Consider the following 25,636-nt stretch of genomic DNA (forward strand, 5'->3'; position numbering starts at 1 on the left):
AGCATACAATGTAAGGACCCTGATATTTTCACACACATTATGGACAATTTTATCAAGAAACAATGTTTTTGGAGTGTGGGATAAAACCGGAGTACATGAAGGAGATCCAAGTAGACACAGGGAGGACAAACTCCTCTCAGATTGGGTTGCACTGCTACCTTGTAGCTCTGGAGACATTTGTGCCACCACACTGCCACAAAGGCCCCCACACCTGGGCCGATAAAAGCTGCCGACAGACCAAGTCAGCAGCTTATTGGCCCATGTGTGGGGCCATCTGACAGGCTTCCCTGTTTGATATCTGGCCGACTCAATCGGGCAGGTTAAATAATCCCGACGGTGCGGTACCGCGATCCGACCGCCCATATCGGATCCATTATGATTCGATCATTGGGCTCTAGGACAATCCATCGTGCGGCTTTCGATTTCTCCTCCCAGAGAAGATAGCCAGGGAGGAGAAATTGAGTGCCGCACGATGGATCTTCGCCCTGTCGACTTTTCTGAAGAGGAGCGCAAGCGGAGTATCTGTAAGTTATTTCTTAATAAAGACTTTGGGATTTTAAAGTTAAATATGTCTTGGTGGGTTTTTTCCCCGTTATATACAAATTGATGTTACTGGTCCTTTAACACAGATTTGAATTTCTGTACAGATATGTCAGATGGACAAATCCTGGTTGTTGACTGTGTTAAATATCTAAACTATAGGCTTTGTGACCAGAGGCGTATTTACCATTTAGGCATTCGAGGGCCAGTGCTTAGGGCGTCAGCTTTAGGGGGCGGTGCTCGGATACCTGTATATGGCAAACAAACTTTTGCACTTTTGAGCAGGTGAGGATGGAAATGACACCACATGCAGGCACAATGCATCATGGTGTCACTTCTACAGCTGTCATTGCACATGAGCCAATGGGAGCACAGAGATCTAGGGCAGTACCGGACATTAATACAGTCCTGATGTTTTCCATAACAGTTAAGAACTACTGGAGAAAACCATCCAAACAAAATATCTAGAAGGAAATATAAAATTGTTATCCAATTAAAACATTTCACTGTAAAGTGTGTATCCCTCACTTAGTGAGCCTTGTCCCTGACCTAGTTCTCCCATCCAAAGCTTAGAACATTGTCAAAAACTCAACTCAAACTCAACTCTTATTTACCCAAATCATTTGACACCTATAATGATGCAGTTTAGATCCAGGATTACAATAGTAATAGCAAACAGGACCAGTGAAATATTACGGAGGATTTAAAAGATGCAAATGTGCACTAAACGGAGACTTGTCATATGGCCATAAGTAAAATTCACTAAATTTTAACAGGAACCCAGCGTCAAATTCCTGGTGGCAGCACTTAAAGAAAGAGTAACACTGAAAGTGTTTTTTAAGTAATTAACATATAATATACTGTTAGCATGCACTGGTAAACGCTGTGTGTTTACTTCAGAAAAACGACTATAGTTTATATAAACACACCGCTGTGTAGCCATGGGGGCAGCCGGAAAAAAGGAGAAAATGCACAGGTTACAGAACAGATAAAACACCATTGTAATGGACAGAGCGTCTTGATTATGTGCTATGTAACCTGTGCCTTTTCTCCTTTTTCTCCCAGCTTGACTGGTTGCCCCCATGGTTACACAGCAGCTTGCTAATATAAACTATAGTAGTTTGGAAGCAAACACACAGCTTTTACCAGTGAATGTATATTATATGTTAATTACTTAAAACCGCTTTAATTTTTTGGTGTTACTGTTCCTTTAAGTCAGCTCTCTGTGGCCTTTGTTGCGAATACATAGTGAATGCACAGTGCTGCTTACGATAAGTAACATATTAATATTTCTTGAACATTTAATTGGCCACACCTCAGTATTTTATTGTAGAACAGGATTATGCTGACATTTATTAGGCAATCAGTGAAGTTTATTTTTTTCCTGATGATTTTAAACACCTTCCATTTACATGCTTGCCTGCCTTTATGAAAAAACAAAGTTTGAATGAAAAATCTCCTACATTAGTGAATCCATAACAACAAAAGTCATATGTGTGTGCCCATAAGCTCCCTTCCAAACCTCTTCCCAAACTGAAAGGGAATGGCTTTTAAGTGCACTTAGTGGTTTTATACATTGCTGCTCATGAGTTGCTCTGCTTTGTCACCCATACTCAAGTCAGATAAATAACTAAATAAGAAGAATATTTATTAAAAAATGTGGATAGCAGTGCAGGTTTATGGTTTTGTAGTCTTCGTTGTTTTAAAACTCTCAAATGTAGCCAAAATACTTTTAGTTGTGAGTGATTTTTAATGGCAGTTTATAGCAACGGATCTGTAACTAAACCTCCAGTACACATGGCAAATATTAGTAAGTGCTATATTTTTTTAGTCATATGATGAAAGTGCAAGCTGGTTTGCATTTACAAAATGTTGATCATCTTGCAGGAAGACAAATCTTCTCCCAAGACTCAGATTTCTTGCAGACTCCAGCAAAATCCTGGAGGAAAACCTGATGCAATCACTCTTCTCTCCATACCAACATGCCTCCCAGGGCCTGCAGCAGATATACGTCTGTTTTTGGAGCATGGGAGGAAAATGGAGAAACCCACACAGAACATACAAACTCCTTGAAGATAGTTTCCTGGTTGGAGTCAATCTCAATACCCCACCACTGCAAGGTAACAGTGCTAACCACTGAGCCACAATGCCCAAAGCATAGTCTCAGCCACTGGAGCTTGTAATTTCAATTATCTTAAGTCTCCTGGTGGCTTCCCTCACTAGTCTTACACAGACACTCGCTTTTAGCAGATATGCAATCATTTTTCCATATTTTGATTTCTTAATTCTATTCAAAAGCATATTTATGACTTGGAAATGTTTCTTTTCCATGAGTTGCTTGGAATGTTCTTTTATCTAAATGGTGTAGGTTAGTGACAACCTTTTGTCCGAAGGTGCATCCATAGTAAAGCCATCAGTTATTTTGTGTTTTCATTGTAACCGATTTAAATCTCTTTGCAGAGATCTGCTTTCGAATTGACAAATAATATTTCTGTTGATTAGTGTAAAATAAATGAAATCCAAAAATTCAATGTTCTATGAAAAAATATATAAAAACTTCCAAGGTGGTAAATATTATTTAAGCGCATTATTTTATGTTGCAGCAAAGCTAAGCAATACAGCAGCTCCTATTCTCATGCACAAATGCAAAGTTCTGAGCAGACATATATAGCTGGCTTTAATGCTTTGCTCTCTACAGGAGAAATTAAATATAACACACGGTACGTTTTTTGCTTAAAATATGAGTTGCATGCTAGTAACATTTAACATTAAGGGGGGTTATTTACCAATTCAAAAATTCAAAAATATATTTCCAGTCAATACTTAAAGTTAAAAAATTACTCTTTATTTATCATAAATATTAAAAAGTAGGCATACAGACCAATTGATGCTCCGCCTAGGCCTACTTTTTAATATTTATGATAAATAAAGAGTAATTTTTTAACTTTAAGTATTGACTGGAAATATATTTTTGAATTTTTGATTTGAGTGCCCTTTGGAGTAGGGGGCTATATTCCAGCACCTTGGCCCTTTTTTGACAGGCCTGTATAGACTGCAGCAGTTGAGTAGTAAATTTTTGGGTTATTTACCAACACTCAAAGTTTTCTGGTCGGCCTTTTTGGGACAAAAACTCGAATTTTTTGTGGAAAATAATTTTAGATTTATTATACCTCAATGAAAAAAAAAGCCTGGATCTGTCATCTCAGGCCGGTTGAGGGCATGTATAAGTCAATGGGAGATGTCCCTATTCCAATTTGAAGATATTGCGGTTTGCGCTGGGTTTAGCCCAATAATCCAAAAATTCAGAGTTGTCAACGCAAAAGGCCCAAATTCAAATTGGGAGAAAAGTCTGAATAAATCGTCAGATTCGGGTTTTTGTTCGTTTTTATCTAACCGATTTCTTCGAGTTATTTTAATGATAAATAAGGAAAAATTGGAGATGGGTATTTGGTTGAGTTTTCTTTATTGAAACAATGAAATAAAATCGAATTTTAGTAAAGAACTATGAGAGTAGTTTGTTACGGTTGGGGTTGTTTTCTCTGGAGAAGACGCTTGCGAGGAGACATGATTGTTCTTTACAAGTACATTAGAGGGTATAAATGATTGCTAGCGGGAGATCTATTTGTCCATAAAATGGATCATTGGACCAGAGACCATCCCTTTAGACTAGAGGAAAATAACTTTCATTTGAAGCAACGTAGGTGGTTCTTCACAGTGAGGTTGTGGAATGCACTGCCGGGTGATGTTGTGATGGCTGATTCAGTTAATGCCTTTGAGTGGCTTGGGTGAGTGGCTATAGTGATACTAACATCTACAATTAATATAGATATTGGTATATATAGTTTCAGTGGGTGTTGAACTTGATGGATTTTGGTCTTTTTTAAACCCAACTTTACTATGTAACATTGTTGAATGCCTCAAGTCAATAACCATACATTTACCTAAATGTGTGTCTCTCATTTTAAAATGCCGATTCCAAAGCAAGGCAGAGATATTTACCCTAATGCTGGGCTGACCGCTGCTAATTAAAATGCCACTTTTATCTATGCAATTTGGATGTGCATGCATACTTTCCTTTGTGATGTATCCTTTGTTCTGCTCTATTGGAGGGACACTGGGCAATTTGGGGCATTTTGTCCATCATATATTTTACCTAAAACCAGACTGTATTGCTCCCTATAAGAAATGTAAGAAAATATGATCTATGCTGGAGCTTCCATTTAATTAAAAAAATGCCCCAAATTGGGCCATCAGGCATTGCCTTCTTTAGGGTAAGTTTCCTATTTAATAAAACTGAGAAAACATACCCGCATGATGCTGCAATCTCAGGTACAGGAATGTATGAATCTATGCGAGCATTTAAATAAAATGCACAGTGTTAGTCCTTACCTGGATGCTTCATACTGCTTCACAGTAATCAGGGTGTCTTCAATGGTTTTGTTAACTAGAGTGTTGACACCAGAAATAAAAAAGTTCATGGCCCCCAGGAGAGTCTCCCCATTTTTGGCGAGAAGTTTCTGCGTATCTGCATTGTATCCAAACTCCTCCTGCCAAAAGGTGAACAAGGTACAGTGTTTATTTGCAAAACATTCATACAAAAACAAACCAAGGCAAAAACATCACTGAATAAATCCATAAACTGGATTTAAAAGACGATTCTAAACGAGGTGTTTATGTTCAAAATAAAGTTATTCTAAAAAGCAGTGCAGTACACACTTTCACAGAACATGTCTGTACCAAAAGTATCTGTACCTGCATCCTCCTACCCAATGCCATACAGATCCCACTGTGTCGAAAGCACCACAAGTGACTGCAGAAACAATTATAGTTTGGTTATATCAAAGTTGCCTCTTTCATATTAACCTTAGTATTAGTACAAATACTCTTGTAATGCTACAAAAATAATATTCATACATATATGGTCCCAAAATGAGTATTCTATAAAGATGTTCCATGTTCATTTCATTGGTCCTATTTTCTGCTTGATTAACCGCTATCAGACTGGCCAACCAACTGGCCAACCAACTGGCAGCCAACATTAAAGTCTACACACTGTGCAGCAAACATATTCTGCAAGGCTATTCAAAAGAGACACATCTTAGAAATACAGGTTTATTGAGCACATTGGTGAAGTTCTATTGTACCCTATACAAATGAAAAGCTTACTTAGTACCAAGTTGGCAGCTTTATTGAGTTAACTTTTAGTATGTTATAGAGTGGCCAATTAAAAGCAACTTTTCAATTGGTTGTCATTATTTATTATTAATTTTGTTTAATTTTTAATTTTTAGCTCTTCTAATTCTTTCCAGTTTTCAATAGGGGTCCCAACCCCCTACTAAAAACAAATGTTCTGTAAGGCTACAAATGTATTGTTATTGCTACGATTGTTATGTATTCCAAAAAAAAGGTTTACAATAATAGTCTTTATTGGCTTCTTCTTTTAGGGTAAAGGCACACGGGAAGATTTGGGGAGATTAATTGCCCTGGCGACAAATCTCCTCTTCTTCGGGGGGCGCAAATCTCCCCAAACTGCTTTCCCGGCAGCTAGAATGAAAAATCGCCAGTGGGATGGCACTTGCGGCGCTTCATTTTCCGATGTCGTCTGAGTTTCCTTGTGAGGCAACTTCGGGCGAAATCTGCTTGTGTGCCCTTACCCTAAAAAGAGGGCAGAGGATCAAACACCTAACGTGTTTCGGGTTTACACGGTGTAAGCCCTCCCCAATGATATGCTTGTCTCAAATCAATGTATGGTTACTAGGCCAATTTGCACCCTAGCAACAGGATTGCTGAAATAGCACCTGCTGAATAAAAAGCTAAATAACTCAAAATAGAATATGAAAACCGTTCTCTACGTCATACTAAAAGTTAAGTCAAAGGTGAACAACATGAGGAAGATGTTCCCTTCCCACTAGAGTGTGAGATCTATTACTGCTATTATCACCTATTTATAAAATGCCAACTAATTTCGCAGCGCTGTACAACAGAAGGGTGAATAGATACAGATACTGAACAATACAGAAGGTAAAGAGGGCCCAGCTCTTAACAGCTTAAATCTTACAATTGATATTTAACCTTGCATTCCGAATATAAAAGGAAGTCCTGAATGTGAAAGATATGGATTGAAAAATCATCAAAATATGTAGCGTTTAGTACTGTATGCAATTTGCTTGCATGCTTAGGGATAAAGCCCCTGACCCTGTCCCCCTTTTTTTTTTTCTAAAGAGACTGAAATTGTTAAAACAAACTGTCACTGACATAACATATTCATTATTTGACTTCTGCTAATTGTGCTGCAAAGCCGTGGGGGTCTGTGCATGTGCTACACGGAGGCCTGGAAGGAAGGCTGCAATGACAGATAAACAGAGGTATATATATATATATGCAGTCACAGAGCAGATGGTCTAAATTGAGGATGCCCATTTAACCCCAGCTAAAATGCCATAGGTACAGTAGATTTCTGATATATGACTGGAAAGCTTCTATGGTGCCATGGAAACCTTAACAAAGCAGCAGCAAACAGGACGGGCACAGCAGGACGCAGAGCCTATCCAAGCAAGTGATAACAAGGGTGAGGAAGAGAGAAGAGCCAATTAAAGTACATATGCAGATACCACTGCTAAATAGACGATCAAACTATTGCCTTTCACTCACCTGCATACCACAACTGATAACTTATATTATCAACACACATAAATCCCATAGGGCCTACCTAAGCAAAGTAATAGCTCACTCTTTTTAGACTCAATCCTATATACACTCGGCTGGGAAATCGCTAACCTGCTTAAAGGGCCGGTAAGATAAAAATAATTTTTAATAAAATTTGTTAATATACTACGAAAAAAAAACCACCAACACATATTAAACTTTAAAATCGCAAAGTCTTTATTTAGAAATAACTTACCGAAACTCAGCTTGCGCTCCTCTTCAGATAAGGCGACAGGGCGACGATCCATCGAGCATCGCTCAATTTCTCCTCCCTGCCTTCCTTATAGGAGATAGCCAGGGAGGAGAAATTGAGCGCTGCACGATGGATTGTCACCTGACGCCTTTTCTGAAGAGGAGCACAAGTGGAGTTTCTGTAAGTTATTTCTAAATAAAGACTTTGCAATTTTAAAGTTTAATGTGTTGGTGGTTTTTTTCCGTATTATAAATAATTTTTTTAAATTTTTTTTATGTTACTGGTCCTTTAAAGAATAAGCAAACCTTTTTTTGCCACTCTCTAAAATTACTTTAAAGAGCCCCCCATTATGACATTTCTTTTTCCCTCCATTTAGTCTTATTTTGTTTCTCTATTACTATTACAAGCAGCTATAATACAGTTTTTTAAGCTACTTCCTTGACTAGCATGAAGCTCCGCCCTCTAAGCTCCCCCCCCCCTCTAACTATGAAGATCTCAAAGAGGTGCCTACTGGGCATGCTCACTGCTTCTGCTCCAATAAAAATCAATCAGGCTTGCGCAGTTGGCACCTCTTTGGGATCTTCATAGTTGGAGAAAGAAGAGCTCAGGGGGTGGAGCTTCATGCTAAACAAGGAAGTAGCTAAAAGAGCTGAAGTTTAGCTGCTTGTAATAGAGAAACAAAATAAGATTAAAAGGAGGAATAAAGATGTGTCATTGTGGGGCCTTTTTAGAGCAAGTTTAGGGTATTTTAAATAAAAGGCTTAGTTATCCTTAAACCACTTCACCATTCATGGATTACTTTAAAAAACAAAAGTTCTGAAATATTTTCATTAACACTTCAGTCCCTTACATGAAAAAAAATCTTGTTCATAACAGCACATGAAAGGGAAAAATAACCAATAACAACCAAACTAATATTGGCTGAACAGTCATTACCGTCTCTAACAAAGCAATTAAAATAAAGAAAGTGCAGACGTGAAGAAAGATGGAATCATTGCATTCTCTCGCTCTTATAGGCTTATGTAAGGAGCCATGAAATTGGCTTGTTTAAACGCACAGTAAAACAACACCCGATACTTTGTAGAAACACGTGACGGGCAACACAAACGGTTTGAAGAATTTATGTAATGGCATTGATTGCGAAATCAAACACTGCTCTAATGGCTATTAAGTGTACAAGATATTACATGCACAGTAATCTGCAAGACAAGTGACATTATACTGCTTTCGAGTAAACTGCACTCAACGCTTTTTTTTATTTTTCCTTCAGTGTTGGAAAAATTAAACTAACTTTAAGGGCAGTGGCTCGAAGTTGCCTCTGGAGGAAACTTCAGGCAACTTAGCGATATTTTGGTTTGAACGCCAGCAATTTCAGTCATTTCCAACGGAGATGCATTTTCGGGAGGACAGAGGCTGACGGGGAGATTTGTCACCCGCGATTATTTATTATGAACTACAGTAGGTGACAAATCTCCCCGTCAGCCTCTGTCCTGAGGGCAATGGCACATGGGGAGATTTTAAGTTCTTTTCCCCCCTTGTTGGTCCAAAAGCCTGCAGTGAAATCATGCAATATCGCCCTCTACTGTATCCTATTAGAATTACCTGAAAAAGTATAAGCACTTGGCACTTGTCTGGCATGTTTACATGTGAGCATCGCCACCCGAGCCATACTATAGGGTCCTGGCACCAGGGCCGCCATCAGGGGGGGACAAGTGTCCCGGGCCCAGGCATGAAGGGGGGCCCGGCAGTGCTGCACTTTTTGAAAGAGCCGGCCCCCCCTTGCAAACAACGAAGATTTGTGGCCAGCCAAACAGCTGAAAATGCAGAAGTGCCGAAAAGCCAAACAGCTGAACTCCTGAAGAGGTGAAAAGACCGAAGCCACGAAAATAGCGAAGCCGAAGTCCCGAAGCGGCGAAAAGACCCAAAGTCACGAAAACAGCTGAAATTGAAGTCCTGAAGCGGCAAAAAGGAGGTGAAGTTGAAGTCCTGAAGCCACAAGTTCAATTCTACTGAACACCAATTTGTTTGTTTTTTCTCTTTAATCCCCTGGCCACCAATGTATTATTTTAATATTCTATAGGCCCCTGCCACCAATGTTTTTTTTAAAAATATTTTTATAATTTTATGGGGGGCCCTGGCGCCAATGTTTTTTTTTTTTTAAACTTATAAGGGGGCCCTGACCATCAATAGCTTTTTATAACTTGTGTGTGTGGGGGTTACTTTTTTAGCACTGATGTCTGTGTGGTCTTTTAACTATGATGTGTAGTGGGCTAGGTCTGGGGCGGGGCTTGGACTATAGGGTGGGCAGGGCCCATGAAAATGTTTTTGTACGGGGCCCCGTGATTTCTAATGGCGGCCCTGCCTGGCACACAAGATGTTTTACAGCCTGCAGTTAAAGTGGACCTGTCACTCAGACATAAAAATCTGTATAATAAAAGTCCTCTTCAAATAAAATATTAAATCCAATTTATATTTTTTATTAGAGCATTCATAGCTGTTGTAAGCTCATTTAAAAATCTCAGCTGTCAATCAAATATTGTCTGCCCCTTCTCTATGCCTTGGGCACTTCCTAGATATCACTGCTCTCCCCACATTCCCCTGTTCTCTTCACCATTTAATTGTGTAGCCAGGGCATGGGGATGGACATTGGGTCCCCCATTCTGGTGCACAAACAAGATTTTGAGATGATGCAAGTCTTGCCTTAATAACAGTGTCCACAAAATGGCTCCTGCCTGCTTGCTAAAATTATGAATTCCCAGACTGAAGGAAACAAGATTCAACTATATTATATTGTGTGATTAAGTTAGTTTTGTGTGACTAATGTGATAAAATAGGATTTTGAATATTTTTTTTGTGGTGACGGGTCCCCTTTAATCTCCAATAGCTCGGCCAACAAAACATCTCATGTTTCCTTCCCCCGATCAACTTCGGACTACGCGATGCATATGTTGTCCCACCATTGATTTACATTATAGCTTGTGGAAAGGAAAGTAGGAACACTTTGCTATCCACATTAGCACAGATTTACAATGGGTGACATCATATGCGGCACTGTCCTTATTCTAAAGCTGGCCACAGACGTACAGATTATTAGCCTATGTTGGACAAACGATTGTCCGTGCCAATCTTCCGACCTTCAACTAACCATTCAGATTCAATGCTAGGGCCATTAATTGACAAATAGCAATCGTGCAAAAGTTATGTCCGTCAAAATGCATCGTTAAAATCTGGTCAAGACTCCCATTGATTGATGTGGTGATTACCCATAGCCCCACTTTTATTGGCCATTTGGTAGCCCCTATGTGGATTGTCAACCTACATTGAGGTTCTGTTTGGCAGTGCACCTGGTTTTTATACAACCAAAACTTGCCTCCAAGCCTGGAATTCAAAAATAAGCACCTGCTTTGAGGCCACTGGGAGCAACATCCAAGGGGTTGGAGAGCAACATGTTACTCACAAGCTACTGGTTGGGGATCACTGATCTATTACAAGCAGCTGAAATGCAGCTCTTTAAGCTGCTTCCCGCCGGCTAGAACGTAAATCGCCGGCGGGATGGCACTCAGATCGCTTCGTTTTCAGAAGTCGCCCGAAGTTTCCTGGTGCGGCAACTTTGGAAAACTAAGCGATCCGAGTGTCATCCCGCTGGCTGGAGATTAGTCGCCCTGAAGAAGAGGAGATTTGTCGCCGGGCAACTAATCTCCTTGAATCTGAGCATGTGCCCTGACCCTTAAGGAGCTAGCACACGGGCAGATTTGGGGTGATTTAGTCGCCTGGCAACTAATTGCCTCTTCTGCGGGACGACAATCTCCTCGAACTGCCTTCCCCCTGCTATAATGATAAAACGCCAGCACCAATGCACTCTCGACGCTTCGATTTCCGAAGTCGCCCGAAGTTGCCTCACGAGGGCGCTAGCGTTTTCTCTTTATAGCACGCGGAAGGCAGGGGGAAGGTAGTTTGGGGAGATTGTCGCCCCACAGAGGAGGCGATTAGTCGTCAGTCGACTAAATCTCCCAAATCTGCCCGTGTGCTAGCTCCCTTAGGAACTGTTCCCACTACTGAGTGATACTTTAATGGCACTATTTGACAAGCTACTTTCCCCCCTGATGGGGAGGATTATCTGATGATCATTCATGGGGGGGGTGTTGTTTGTTGGCTTCTTTTTTATGGCATAATAGGAGGTGAATAGTTGTAGCCAGACAGCCCCAGACAACGGGAGATCTAAAGCTGGCCATAGACGTGCAGATATATCATTATGTCCGACAAACTAATTTTTTTTTCAATCTCTCGACCTAAACATTCAGGTTAAATAATGTAGAAAAAAGAACAAATCAGACGCTGTTCTGCCCATTTATTTAAAGACCCCAATCGTACCAAAATCATGTCCAATAAATAGTAGTGACAGTCACCCATTGATATCGTCAGATAATCAATAAATACAGAGATATTATCATTGGCCAACATAAATCTTCTAACCTGTTCGATTGACTTTACGACCGATCGACATGGCACGAAAAATGTCGGGACGATCCACCCAAGATCCAAAAATCGCACAAAACGAAGATTTGTACGACTTTGCTTTTCTGCAAGATTTACTGACTTGCTGGCGATAGACGCAAAGGTAAACACAACAGGGAAATAGACATCCACTAATATTAGCATTAAATATAATTAAAGGAAAATATTAAAAGATGTCCTCACTGCCAGCACTGCTGATCATTAGAAATAAATTGGTGCTGTATACATCACCTAGTCACTGGCCCATTAATCTGTCAGTGCCATTAAAACAATGAATGAGTGCTATTGCACACCAGGGTTATCTATAGCAGTTTGAATGCTGCATTTTTCAGCCCATGGAAAAAGAAGAAAAAAGAAAAAAGTTCCACTGATCTTACAGCTGTGTTTTTCTACTTGCTAGGGGATAAATAAATGTAGATAAGCAGAGTGTGCTTCTCTGTGTACACTTGTACTTAAGGAATTGCTTGGGGCTTCCTTCTGAACTAAGTTTATGTTGCTGTAATGAGCAAACAACAAATGCTTATGAGAACAGAGATACATTATGTGCAGTGAAAGTGTCCTTTGAAGTTATACCCTGTTGAGATTGGTAATGGCGCATTCCAAAGGAAGGAAAAAATGAGAAAAGCTATAGCCTGACTTCCTAATTAAAAGTCACTGAGCTCCAGGACACCTTTGCTCCTCTGATGACCTCCCCTCTTTATCTCCTTCCTCACAGAAACAGATTTGAAACTTTTTAGACATTGCTCTCCTTCAATTTACCCATCTTGCCTCATTAAAAAAAATGTGACAGATATAACTGGGAACTCATTAAAACTCACTTCCTCAAGAGTGGTACTGGTGACACCAACTCATTGGACTGCAGCTGAGGCCACTAAAGAATGGAACAAGCTAGTATTCATGTGGGGTTTAGGTGCCACATGATAATCATACATTTAGCTGTGGTGTTGTGCTAGAGCTATGGTGCCAAGTATAAGTCTGCAGTGCTCACCTCTGGCTCAGCCCAAAGATCACTAGAAATCCTCACCAGAAAAATACATTTTTATGTTCAGTGCTGATCTACAGGATTGGATGTCAGCATCAGCTCTCCTTCTGCAGCCCATGTAGAAGTACATGTAAGACGCTAGCAAAGGCGGGCAACGTTATCACCTCTTAAGGGCAGAGACACTCGCTCAGGTTTGGGGAGATTTAGCCGCCCAGCAACAAATCTCCTCTTCTTCGGGCGACTAATCTCCCCAAACTGCCTTCCCATCGGCTAGAATATAAATCGCCGGCCGGATGGCACTCGGAGTGCTTCACTTTCTGAAGTCACCTGAAGTTTCCTTGTGAGGCAACTTCGGACGACTTCGGAAAATGAAGCACTTAGAGTGCCATCCCACCGGTGATTTACATTCTAGCCGGCGGTAAGGCAGTTTGGGGAGATTAGTCGCCCGAAGAAGAGGAGATTTGTCGCTAGGCGACTAATCTCCCTGAATCTGAGAGTGTGTCTCTGCCCTAAAGGGCATGTGAATGCCAATGATTCAGTACAGGGGTAGCCAGATGTTTCTACAACTTCTAACATACTAAAACATATTATCAAGTACAATTGTAAGCCTGAAGACACATTTCACTTGATACAATTCTTTAGATCTTCAGGAATAGTCAATCATTTTATACATAAGGATCCTCCAATGTATATTCTGCATACCATTCTAACACCGGACTCCCTGAATATAACATATTATATTGACAATCGTTACAAATCTAACCTCATTTAGGGGGTTATTTATCAAAGGTCAAATGTTAAGAGGTTTTTTTTATACCTTGAATTAACTCACAACTCAAATGGTTTCTTATTTAAGAAAAAAAAAACTGAAATGGAAAAAACCCAATTCTGCGAGTTCGAGTTGTGAAACATGAAAACACTAATTAATTGAGTTTTCTACTGTAAAAAACTTGAATTGCTTGTATTATTCCAGTTTTCAGGCAAAACCCTCTGAAAAAAACTCATCATGCAGACTATTAACATGGTTCAAGAGACTTCTGTAATCCTACGTGACCTTGACAGGTTTTAGGTGTATTTTCGGATTCAAGCTATTTCCAGTGCCGGGGTTTAATAAACCTCGAGAAAATGTCAGGTTTATTTTTTTTTAGAATTTTTTTTTTTTTTAATGTGAGTTTTGATCAGAAAAATCAACTAGAATTCATGGAAAATGCAACTTGAACCTTAATAATTAACCCCCTTATTGCCAAGAAATATGTCAATACAAGTCATTCATTGTCTTGAGCTAATCAATATTATTTATAAAGGACCAATATATTACAACTTTACCAAATGTAACCTAATTCATTCTTGAAATAACAATTATGACCTGATCTCCAATAGGCGGTGAAGTGAGTGCAAGTGAAAGGAATATTCTAAAAAGTGCAGAGGCCTTCCAGATGTTAGAAAACAAGTTGGCAGTACCTACTTTAAATGCTTTTATCTGTATAATGTGTTTTGATGTTATTAAAAAAATAAATAAATGAACTGAACAAAGACTATGAAAATTCACTGCTTACATGGAGCTCTAGAGACTTCAAGCTGAGGTCAGCAAAAGCATCTCCCAACTGCCTCTGGGTCTGTACCATCTGGAAGAGCTGCGTGGAGAGAGTTTGTGCCAGCTTCAGAACATTCTCGTACTTCTTTTTGTTATCTCGAAGGATTTCTATCTGGGACTCCAGCTCCAGGTCCACTGTTTTGGAGCCACGACCTAGTTTCTCAGAGAGGATCTGGCGCGTACACTGCAAATTAAAAAGAATTTAATAGGCTTTTCATTGTACAAAAGCATAATACTTCACATGACAAAAATATTTCGTAATAATAGAATGTGATTTATTCCATCTCAAAGTAATGTAGGATTTATACAAAGCCAGTTTTGTGACACTGACCACAATGCTTCCAAATGTATAGTCTGTAAAGCTGCTCTCACACTGTAACCTTATGAACCTAACTCAACTAGAGTATAACAAGGAAGAATCAAAGCAGTTTCCTAAGCAAAGCCCCCAAATTGCAAGCTGAGAGAACGTCAGATTGTTACCGGAGAAACCTTATCTCAAAAGTGCAAACTGCTACCTTTATAACTGTATTAATGCCAGGGAAATGCTGAGTCACTGCAGGCTATGATTAGCTTCAATAAGTGATTAGTATTACTAAAAAAGGGTTAGCAAACAAAGTTGTACATGCAGGGCTTTAAATAAAACAAATAGGGAAGGAAATAACAGTGTTTAGCTAAACAGTCATTTATTATTGGTAACTGTGAGACTGTTCAGTGATAATAGGGCAAGGGTTTATAAAGTAGAGCTAAATACCTGTGTCTCAAAAATCAGAGCCTGGTCCACAGATGAAAAACCACATTTAATAAAATTAGGCGAGACTAGCATTTAAAAAAAATTGCAACTGAAAGGGAAGAAAAAAAAGTGTACAGGCATGGAATCCGTTAGGCGGAAACCAGTTATCCAGAAAGCTCTGAATTAGAGGAAGGCCATCTCCTACAGGCTGCCTTTTAATCAAATAACTGAAAATTTTAAAAATTATTTGCATTTTTTCTGTAATAATAAAACTGTACCTTTTAGTTTGTCCCAAATAAAAAAATAAATCTTATTGGATGTAAAAAATATCTCAGTGGGATTAATAAATGAAATTGAAAAGTCTTAGGTATAGAGATCCAATTTATTTAAAGACCCCTTATCCATAAAACCCCAGGTCCCTTTCATCTGTAGACATTTTTTGTTGTTCTTCAACTGTTTCTACTCCGACCCCTCTTTTTCTCTTCTTCATTGAGTACTGCTTTCCTACTGGGTAGTTTATGTTAAAGAATCTGCTCAACCAAATGTATATAGATGGCATGCTGCCAGAAAGGTAGCACAGTTGCCTGTCCAGGGTATCAGTTTCTCAAAAGTAATAAAAGTACCTGGCTCTTGCACACTAATTCTAGGTCACGTGATCCAAATTTATCTGCTGATGGGGAGGCTTATTGTAGTTATCATTGCAGAAAAATGCAGGCACTCAAATATAAAAAATTACATATATATGTTGTATAAATCTCTACTATCTCACAAGTCCAGTGACATCACATTTCTCAATTTGTTGTTTAGTTAGTATGTCTATATTGTAGACATTCTGGAAAACTTCAGAAAACAAATACAGGTATGGGATCCGTGATCTATAAACCAGTTATCCAGAAAGCTTGAATTATGTAAAGGCCATCTTTAAGAGACAACATTTTAATCAAATAATTCACATTATTGCTACTTATTTTCTCGATAATATTACAACAGTACCTGGAATTAGATCCTAACAAAATATATAATTATGCCCTATTAGAGGATTAAAGGAGAAGGAAAATAATTATACTTTGGGGGTGCCAAAAGTTAGGCACTCTCAAGTGATTGTATTTACTTACCTGACACCCTGAAAACTGCACCGACTGCAACAGAGCAATCATCTTCTTACCTTTTTTTAAAAGTTTGGCTTTTCGTTCGGTGGTGTTCTCTGGCAGAAGCCCGGTGCAGTTTACTGCTGATAGTATTTGCTTACCTGACACCCCATGCCGGTGCTACTACCACTTGGCAGTGCCTAACGTTTAGCAACCCCATGCACTAAAAGACTTTCCTTCTCCTTTAAGTTATGGAGATCTAAATTACAGAAAGACCTCCTTATCTAGAAAACCCCAGGATCTTAGCATTCGGAATAACTGGTCCCATACCTGTATGTGAAAAGTGTTAAAGGGGCCTGCACTAGCCAACTTTCAGCAGCACAGCAAATAACCTATATTTGTTAAATCCAGGCAGCATAGCAATAAGCAATGTGTGCCTATTGCATGCCAGCCACATGCTCATAGTTATATAACCTGCAAACCAAATAAGACAAAGCAAGAGGCCTTGTGTGATACGCACCTTGTATGTGTTAAGGCTCCATCTTCTAACAAGCTCAAGTTTTTCAACAGCTGTGCTTCTAGGTTCCTCTGCAAGAACAACCGGGCCACTCGTCTGCTGTTTCCTCTGCTGCTCAGCTAATTTATAAAGAATACAAAGTTATGAAGGAACAAAGGCAGAAAAGAATTATACATCCATACAATATTAAAGAATTATGTCGCAATAAAGCTGTTTCACCAAAATACTAATATTCAGTCCTAATATTCAATGCAAGTAATAACCATTTTTTGGAAGAGAAGCTGCAGTTTGGCACACAACTAAACACGATAGCTTAATTCTACAGTGTTTCACAAAGAGCACCAGCTCCACAGAACCACAACAAAAGAAGGATCTTCCTGCTCAATTGTACAGTTCCTTTGCTGATCTGTGGTACTTTATGTGGTTACTCCAGGACAGCAAGTCCAAAAACAGCTGCTTCGGAGCTTTACAAGTCTTATTCTGAAACATAGTTAAATACAATAAAACAAGCTGCAGAGAGAAAGTCTCAATGTACTCGCCACACTGTGAATCTTAAGAATGAATATCGCACATTGGAAGAAAAACCGTAAAAATGATTTTAAGGTTAGAATTAAAATGATTACTTGAAATTCAAATTTTTTTTACTACGTGTGTAATATCATTACTTTAAGAAGGAAAAAAAGTTATTTCAGCTCTTTTGTTATCATTGCTGATGAGTTTAGCCATATTTTATGTTGTCTAAGCATTGCCACTCTCAGCTAATAAAGTAGTTAATACATATTCATTAACTACTCTAAGACAAAACTTATAGGAAATATCAAAAAAATTAAGCTATCTAGAAAAGCCAGGCAAAGTTTCGCCAGGGCGCCACTAATTCTCTAAAATCCGAAGTTGCTCTCAGGGAGGCGAAAGGTAGTTAAGTTGCGCTAGCATTAATTCGTCAAGCAAAGTGATGTTAGCGATGCCTAATTTGCATACGGTGCCAAGTTAAAGTACAATGGACGTATATGTAGCAGCAAATACATTACACTACACAAGCCTGGGAAAGCTTCATATAATAAAATACAGTTGTTATTTTGCCCTATACATGTGCCCACTGTATAGTTTAGGTGCCATATATTAGGAAATGTAGGGGGGAAGGAGGGTACCACCAAAAAAATTTACGATCTTATTCAGCCTATCACCCTTAAAAAGTAAAAGACGCCAGCGTTTTTGGGACAAGAGGTAACCTTCAGTAAAATCCGCAAGTTAGTGAATTAGCATAGTTACGTCCCTACGCCATATCGCAACTTCGCCTGGCGTAAAGGTGTGAAGTAGCGCTAGAGTAGGTCCACTTCGCTAGCGAATTTATGCCAGCGCTCGTTAGTAAATCGGCGAAGTCACGAAATGACTCCACGCTGGCGAATTTTCACTAGCATTAGCCACTTCGCCCTTTAGTAAATTTGCCCCATTGACTTTTGCCACAGATGTCAGTGTTGTATGGGAGAGCACACATCACATTACCCATAGATCTCTAGTCTCTCTCTCTAGTAAAAATATACAGGTTTTTAACTTGTATTATGGTTGAAATCCTAGATGTAAAGTTAGAATCAGATCAGCAGTTATCACATCTAAATTAATGATCATTCATCCTTATGCTGATCTGCTTCGCTGTTTGCACAACTGGTTCACTGTACACACATAGAATATGCATGTGCATTTACAAATCTGGGCCCAAAGCCTGAAAAAAGTGGGGATCATGCACTCCTATGATGCATTTTATGCCTTTCACTGTATTTTACAGTCCCAATATCAATTAGAATAAGTGCTAGATTAAATTTGTGCATCCTACATTTAGAAAACCAGAATAAAATGCTTGAATAAATCTTTGTGAAAATTATCATGTATTGCACAATTTATATGCATTTCACAAAACATTAAACGGATATCTCTTAATCTTTTATCTGTGCGTATGAGCCCTAAAAATCAGCAGAGACAGAGCAAACAAATGAACAATCGTTAAAAGGGGAAATTTAAATCCACTGTTCTAAAGTCATGTCCTACACAAATAAGCCATTATGTAGACATGGTTGCTGTCATTCGAGATTCAGGAGGACCATTTTGCATAAAAGACAAGCTATTTATATATCAATGGCGTTTTAGTAGGAAGGTAAATCCAATCCACTGTATGTCTGAAATTTTCAATTTTATGAAAGGTTTTCCTCTTATGCAACAGAAAACTATACAGCACTATTTAAATGCAGCTTTACGTCTTTATATGGCTTTATAAAAAAAGAAGGAAAGTATGCAACGATAATAATAATAATAATAAAAGATTCCATAATTATATAATTAATGTAAAATGGTCAACATAAGTCCTGAAAGGGCAGGCCCACTATACCACAGCCAAGCAAATATAGATCCCAACAAACAAGCATTTTCTTCTGGCATGTAAATTTCAGGCCATCCTGCACCCCCACCCCACATAGGCTGCCCCTATTCTCCCGGGCACCACCACAGTCACAGGGTTTGCCCCTCTAGAGTTACACCACTGATTTGCAGCTCTGTTGGCAGAGAAAACGCTGTTGTCTGATGTAACTTAACATGTATGTGTGCTCTTGATTAGTGTGTGAGCGCAGAGCCTCTTATGAGTCTTATGAGGGATTGTATTTAGAACTTGGATGAAGGTTTCAATATGGGATTATTCAATTGCACATAGTATTGGAAAAATTTATATCTCCTAAAAAAAAAAAAAATGGACGTTTTCGTGTGATATAATTTTATGGAGACCTGTAATGTTCGGGGGGTATAGTTTTCCTTTAAAATGCCTTTTTGGTGATCCTCGCCTGTTCTTTATTTTAGTTGTTTATTGTTATTTGAAAAGAAACTCAGCTCATTTGATGGGAAGTCATTTACTCTGGCATCAGCAGGACTGCCCAGACCCTGGTACATACAGTGGCATTTAGCAAAGTACAAATACATCAACAGGAAAGTCAAAGAAAAAGGAATAAACATGATTTGTCCGTATTACAATAACTAGAGCAGGACACTTGAACTTTTATGAAACAAAAGACCATCACCCTGGTCAGCATAAGCCACTGCCAAGATAAAACTGAGCAGTTTTATTTAGACCTTTAGTTTTACTATGTAGCAGCTATGGGCTTATCAATATGCAGGCATTAGAACGTAAAGGTACAACCTATAGTAGGGCTGGATGCATATTCACGTGTCTGCGATATTGCACAGGCATCCCATTATACACACTTATATTTATCTTGGGAACATTTCAAGATTTTCATTTAATTTATAGTCACACTTGTTACCTGGCAGAAGCCCCAAACATGAACAATTGCCGCACCATTGCCCGGGAGCCAATAATCCCTTGGCGTTACTAATCAACTAATAATAATAATAGTTCTAGGAATATACACTAAAATTTATGTTGCTCTAAATGTGCACGTTTTAACATACACATTCACAGAATTTCACATATATGTTTTAGCAAGTTCCATTTTTCCAAGGAGTGAAAGAACTATATGTCCTAAAAGACTGATTGTTAAAGAAATTGCTAGGCTCTGCCATGTAATAAATAACTGATAATGTACTTGTCACTCTCTTCTTATACAACTACCATGGTGCCAGTTTTAATTATCCTATAACTGGGCAAGACATGATAAATAGATATATAAATATATATAAATAATTTCGAAAAGAAGTCCGCACACTAGTCTCCCAGTAATAAACTTAAATATATGTTACATACATACAGGTATGGGACCTGTTATCCAGAATGCTTGGGACCTGGGGTTTTCTGGATAATGGATCATTCCGTAATTTGGTTCTTCATGCCTTAAGTCTATTAGAATTTCATTTAAACTTTAAATAAACCCAATAGGCTGGTTTTGCTTCCAATAAGGATTAATTATATCTTAGTTGGGATCAAGTACAAGCTACTGTTTTATTATAACAGAGAAAAAGGAAATAATTTTTAAAATTTTGGATTATTTGGATAAAATGGTGTCTACGGGAGACAGCCATTCAGTAATTCGGAGCTTTCTGGATATCGGGTTTCCGGATAAGGGATCCTATACACGTGTGTGTGTGTGTGTGTGTGTGTATTTTTATCCTTATTCGCTTTTTGGTATACAAATCCTGTGAGTCCCATCACTTTATACCTTTTATGAACTATTCATGCATGAACACCTAGGTTTGGACTATCTCCAGGGTGTGCAGCCCATACACACTGTTCATACATAGACAGACACACACACACACACACACACGGATAATATCTGTAAAGAATAATATCTATACAGAAGATGTTAATGCTAATAAAATACATTAATTTGCAGGGGGAGCATATACCAAACATAGAAGCAAAAGCATATTCTTAGCAGAATCTAAGGACAGGGTGATGGCAACATACACAATCTAAGCAGGAGAGGAGGCCGGCAGGAATTTTGGAGAACGATTTTTAGACAATTTCAATTAAATTTAGCAATGATTACATTGTATTAAAAGAGAGGAAAGAGAGGGGTTAGTGCAGAGTCAGCAGCTCCTCAGGGCATTCTTCTGTATGCATCAGCAATACCTGAGGGAACAATTATATCATCTTCTTGGCCAGCCAGTCTGCTAGCTGCTGTACTGCTAGGGGATATTACTGGATACCTGGGAGAAGTGAAGGAACCTGAAAAGCACACATCGCATGAACAAGCAAAGTTAATACATACTGAATAAATGTTAGACACATATACAGAAAACAAAAGTTTTATTTGTGCAAGTGTAAATATGCAGTTGCTTAATTCAAAAACAATTTCATTCTTTGTACTTATTGCTGGGCCATTAGGAGGCAAGCAGGTTGATCTTATTGCCCAATCCTCACAAGCCGCAGTTTGTAATAAAGAATGTTTTGAGCCTAGAAATAGTTGAGGGTGGGTGGGATTTTTTTTTTTTTTTTTTTTTTTATTAGCATTCGCTATGAGACAAGGGAACTAAAAAATATGCTTATTTAAAAGCTTGGGCTTCGCTGATGTTTTGACAGTGAGATTATCCTTACTTTGACTTGACAATTCCTCAACCTACCCACCCAGACAGAGCTGCCACATCTCTAAATCATAAAATGAAAAAGATTGTATGTATTGACATTCCATTTGATGGAGCCACATACAATTCAACTGCTGTAAAAGTCAACAATAGCTCACTTAACATGGGTGGGACCTCTCCTAGAATACCATGTTCATACAGAAACCCAAAATATAACCATTGAAGAAAAAACAAAAAAACAAAAAAAAAAACCCTTTGTCAAAACTAAAAGGTAGATAAAACAAAAGGTACTAAATGGATCTGCAAGATTGCAGCCACTCATTCATTAGTTCAATCTAGTTTATCTATCTAGCCTACTATAAGGAGGGTTTGCTTTGTGCACTCTTAGGGTAAGGTCACACTGAGCGTTTCGGGGAGATTTAGTCTGGCGACTAATCGCCTCGTCTTTGCAGTGACCATTCTCCCCGAACGCCTTCCCTCACTCTTGCGCTGGCTAAAATGAAAAATCGCCGGCGTTAAGCACACGCGGCGAATCGTTTTCCAAAGTCGCCCGAAGTTTCTTCACGAGCCATCACAAGAGTGAAGGAAGGCTTTCGTTGAGATTTGCCGCCGCAAAGTCGAGGCGATTAGTCGCCAGGCGACTAAATCTCCCTGAAATGATCAGTGTGACCTTACCGTTATGTGGGTAATGTTACTGTGCTACGCTTATATGATACATCCATGGCTCTGTGCTGTGTATTGTGTGTCCGTATTCTAGGATCAAGGATGCCAAGGTCTACTTTGTGCACAAAGAAAATAACTTTAATAAATTAAGCTGTATTCTCTTTTATATTTTAAGAATGAGTTGAAGTTGTAGCTCTTCCAAATTATTACATGGAAGGACAAGTGGATTTTTTTGAGGTGGGCAATATCCAAGGGCCAAACGATCAGATCATAGTTGCTATATTGTTGGAAGTTATATCGAGGACTGCTTCAACCCAACCATGTGGGCCTCTATCTGAAGGGAAAATCTGCACTTGTATGGCCACCTTTCCTGCAGTTGAAACAAAGAATGCCAGGCCTCTATCTTACATCTCAACAAGGTCCATTTACACTGGTCACTGCCTCTACATACAGTACAACGTGTATGTAGTAAAAGCAATGTGTTTTATTAGCGGTTTCTTCTAAAAAACCTGTAAATTTAAAATAGGTTAATAAAGATTTTTAAGGTTTTTTTTTTTTCTTGTATTTCTAATTGCTCCCTGATGAATTATTCTGATACAATCAAGTCTTCTGGTCACTTATTGTAAAAAAAAAATACCCCAAATGGTTACTTGTAGGAAATCAGGGCATTTCTCTATTAAATCATGGTCAGACTATGATACAAGAAAATCCCTTACAAAATGCTATCTGTCATTCAGCCTAATAATCCCTGGTATGGACTGTTGGGACAAGCAAGTCCACTCAAACTTGTACAAAGCAACATTCAATTTAATTGAATTGGGAGGAAGGATGGGGATTTATATGACACGCTCTAAAACTCTGTTAATCTTTCTATGAGCTACTGGGAATCCCTTCTACTATATCACGGAAATGGACCTGCTTTCCCAGAAATGGATTATAAAGATATTATAAGATTATATAGCTGTAAACAATATAATAAAAATGTCAGATATCAAAATTGCATACACGATCTCTGTTTTTTTTTCTGATACTGTTTAAATAAAGCATGACTGGATAATAATAATATTTGGCATTATTTTCTATGTTATATATTGAAAGAAACTTGATTTTTAAACTGTTGCTAACAGCAACAAAGATATATTAGAAGCTACAAATTGTTTATAACTGCACGTTCATAACCATGAAAGCAATAGTACAGAAAATATAAAATGGCAGCTATGAAAATAAACTGCCATACATTTTTATACATATATTTTTATGTCTCACATATCCCCAGCCCTAGAGATTGTAAGCCTTTGCTGGCAGATGAAGAACTAAAAATCTATGACAAATATGGCCAGAGGTCAGTTGTCTAAAATACAGGGTTTACCGTGATATGAGAATGATGATCTAGGATTATTACTGCCATAGACTTAGGGGGTTAATTATCAAAGGTCGAGTTTTAGAGGTTTGTGAGGTTTTTTTTATACCTTGAATAAACTTACAACTCAAATGTTTTCTGATTTCGAAAAAACTCAAATGGGAAAAACTCAATGAATCAGTAAATTCGGGGAGAAAAACTCTAATCCTTGGATTCGGGGTGAAAAACTCAAACTAATTGAGTTTTTGGCGAAAAATTAACTCAAATTGCTTGAATTAATTGAGTGTGCACGCGAGACCCACAGAAAAAAACCCGACCATCATGAAGGCTAGTAACATCTTCAAATGATTCAAGGGACCTCTGCCATTGACTCCTACATGAATTCTACAGGTTTTAGCTGGAGCATTTTTCGGATTCAATCTATTTCCAGCTTCACAAGTAAAAAACTCCTTGACCTCTAATAAATAACCCCCTTAGACTAAACACGTGTTTTTGAAAAGTTATTCATTTACAAAGATTGAACTGGTCAATTGGCCCAATTCTTAGTGGAAGATCCAGTATTTACACTAATTAGTTGAAACCCATTTATATTATCTGCTTTTATTGCTTATTACCATGTTACCCAAATTTTTGTGAAAATTTGTTTTTAAACTTCACCAGCAGCAATATGTAACCAATGTTATAACCCTTGATAAAGAAACCCCAAGGGAAAATGCTATACATTTTTTTAGTGCCTATTCGGTTTTAGTGTCTAATCTATTAGTGTACATGTGTTTTACTTAAAGCAAAGATCACTGCCTTGTTTCAGCTTGTTAACAAATAGTGTGAAATGAAGTAAGGCAGAATGAAGGGTGATCTATGCACAGACAAACAGGATGGCATTAGGTTCTATGTACGTCAGATCCAATTATGGTCATGCTTAGGGGACGATAGAGGATCTAACCAGAGTGCTTGGATTGGTTGGAAATTAGTCAGAACCCCCCTAAGCTTGCATTAGCTCATTCATTTATAGCAGCTCTTTATTTAAGATCACAGGAACCAAAGTGGCCTTTTACAAGAACTTGTGAACTGGAAAAAGATGTTGGGCCATGATGGCGGATAAATAATTAGGCCTCACAGTCCTTGATTTATCTCACATGACGTGTCTTGCTTGACAAATATTTTCACTGGCTCGTGTGTGTGCCACTGCAATAACTTCAGTGTGAGACCCAGTGATTATCATAACTGTATACACAGCAACAAACACAAACAAAAAACACCTCCTATTTGTTTAATACATTTCTCTTCTACATATTTTTCCTGCATACAGGCAGCAAATAAAGGGCACATTACAAGAATATACTTATACGAAAGAGGCCACAAGTTACCAAAGAGACCAATGCTAAACAGCTCTGTGGTTCACTGGGTGGTCCAGAGATCTGCCTAGAGTATCCTACTGGATACACACAAAATGGTAACAGGTGAACCTTGACCCCAAAATGCTCAGTGTTTTGGCTCTGAAGTCTGCATGTCACTGTCCCCATGTGTATCAGATGTGCCAGTTTCCATTCACTAGCATTAGAAGAAAGGACAAGCTGAGAGGGGCATTCTATTCAGCTCAATTTTTCACCTATTTGTGGTCAACAATATAACCCAAGCAGCATGGGTGTGCATGGTAACACAGCTTATTTATATGAACTGTAGTGTTTGTGCTTCCAAAGAGTTACAATTTCTACCAGTGCATGGTA

At 38.6% G+C, this 25,636-nt stretch overlaps 1 protein-coding gene across 4 annotated transcripts in view; it reads right to left on the bottom strand.

The window, feature by feature from the left end:
* arfip1.L (ADP ribosylation factor interacting protein 1 L homeolog) overlaps nt 1–25,636 on the bottom strand; it is a 99,063-nt gene that overhangs the window by 19,162 nt on the left and 54,265 nt on the right. For 2 of the 4 annotated variants that reach the window (XM_018266645.2, XM_018266698.2), the window contains 4 exons: nt 21,435–21,530; nt 16,868–16,983; nt 14,492–14,713; nt 4,930–5,087 (listed from right to left, as the gene is read on the bottom strand). In XM_018266645.2, coding sequence (XP_018122134.1) covers nt 4,930–5,087; nt 14,492–14,713; nt 16,868–16,983; nt 21,435–21,530 — 592 coding nt within the window. 4 annotated transcript variants of the gene reach the window in all.

Source organism: Xenopus laevis, chromosome 1L (assembly GCF_017654675.1).
Source record: "Xenopus laevis strain J_2021 chromosome 1L, Xenopus_laevis_v10.1, whole genome shotgun sequence".
Lineage (NCBI taxonomy): Eukaryota > Metazoa > Chordata > Amphibia > Anura > Pipidae > Xenopus > Xenopus laevis.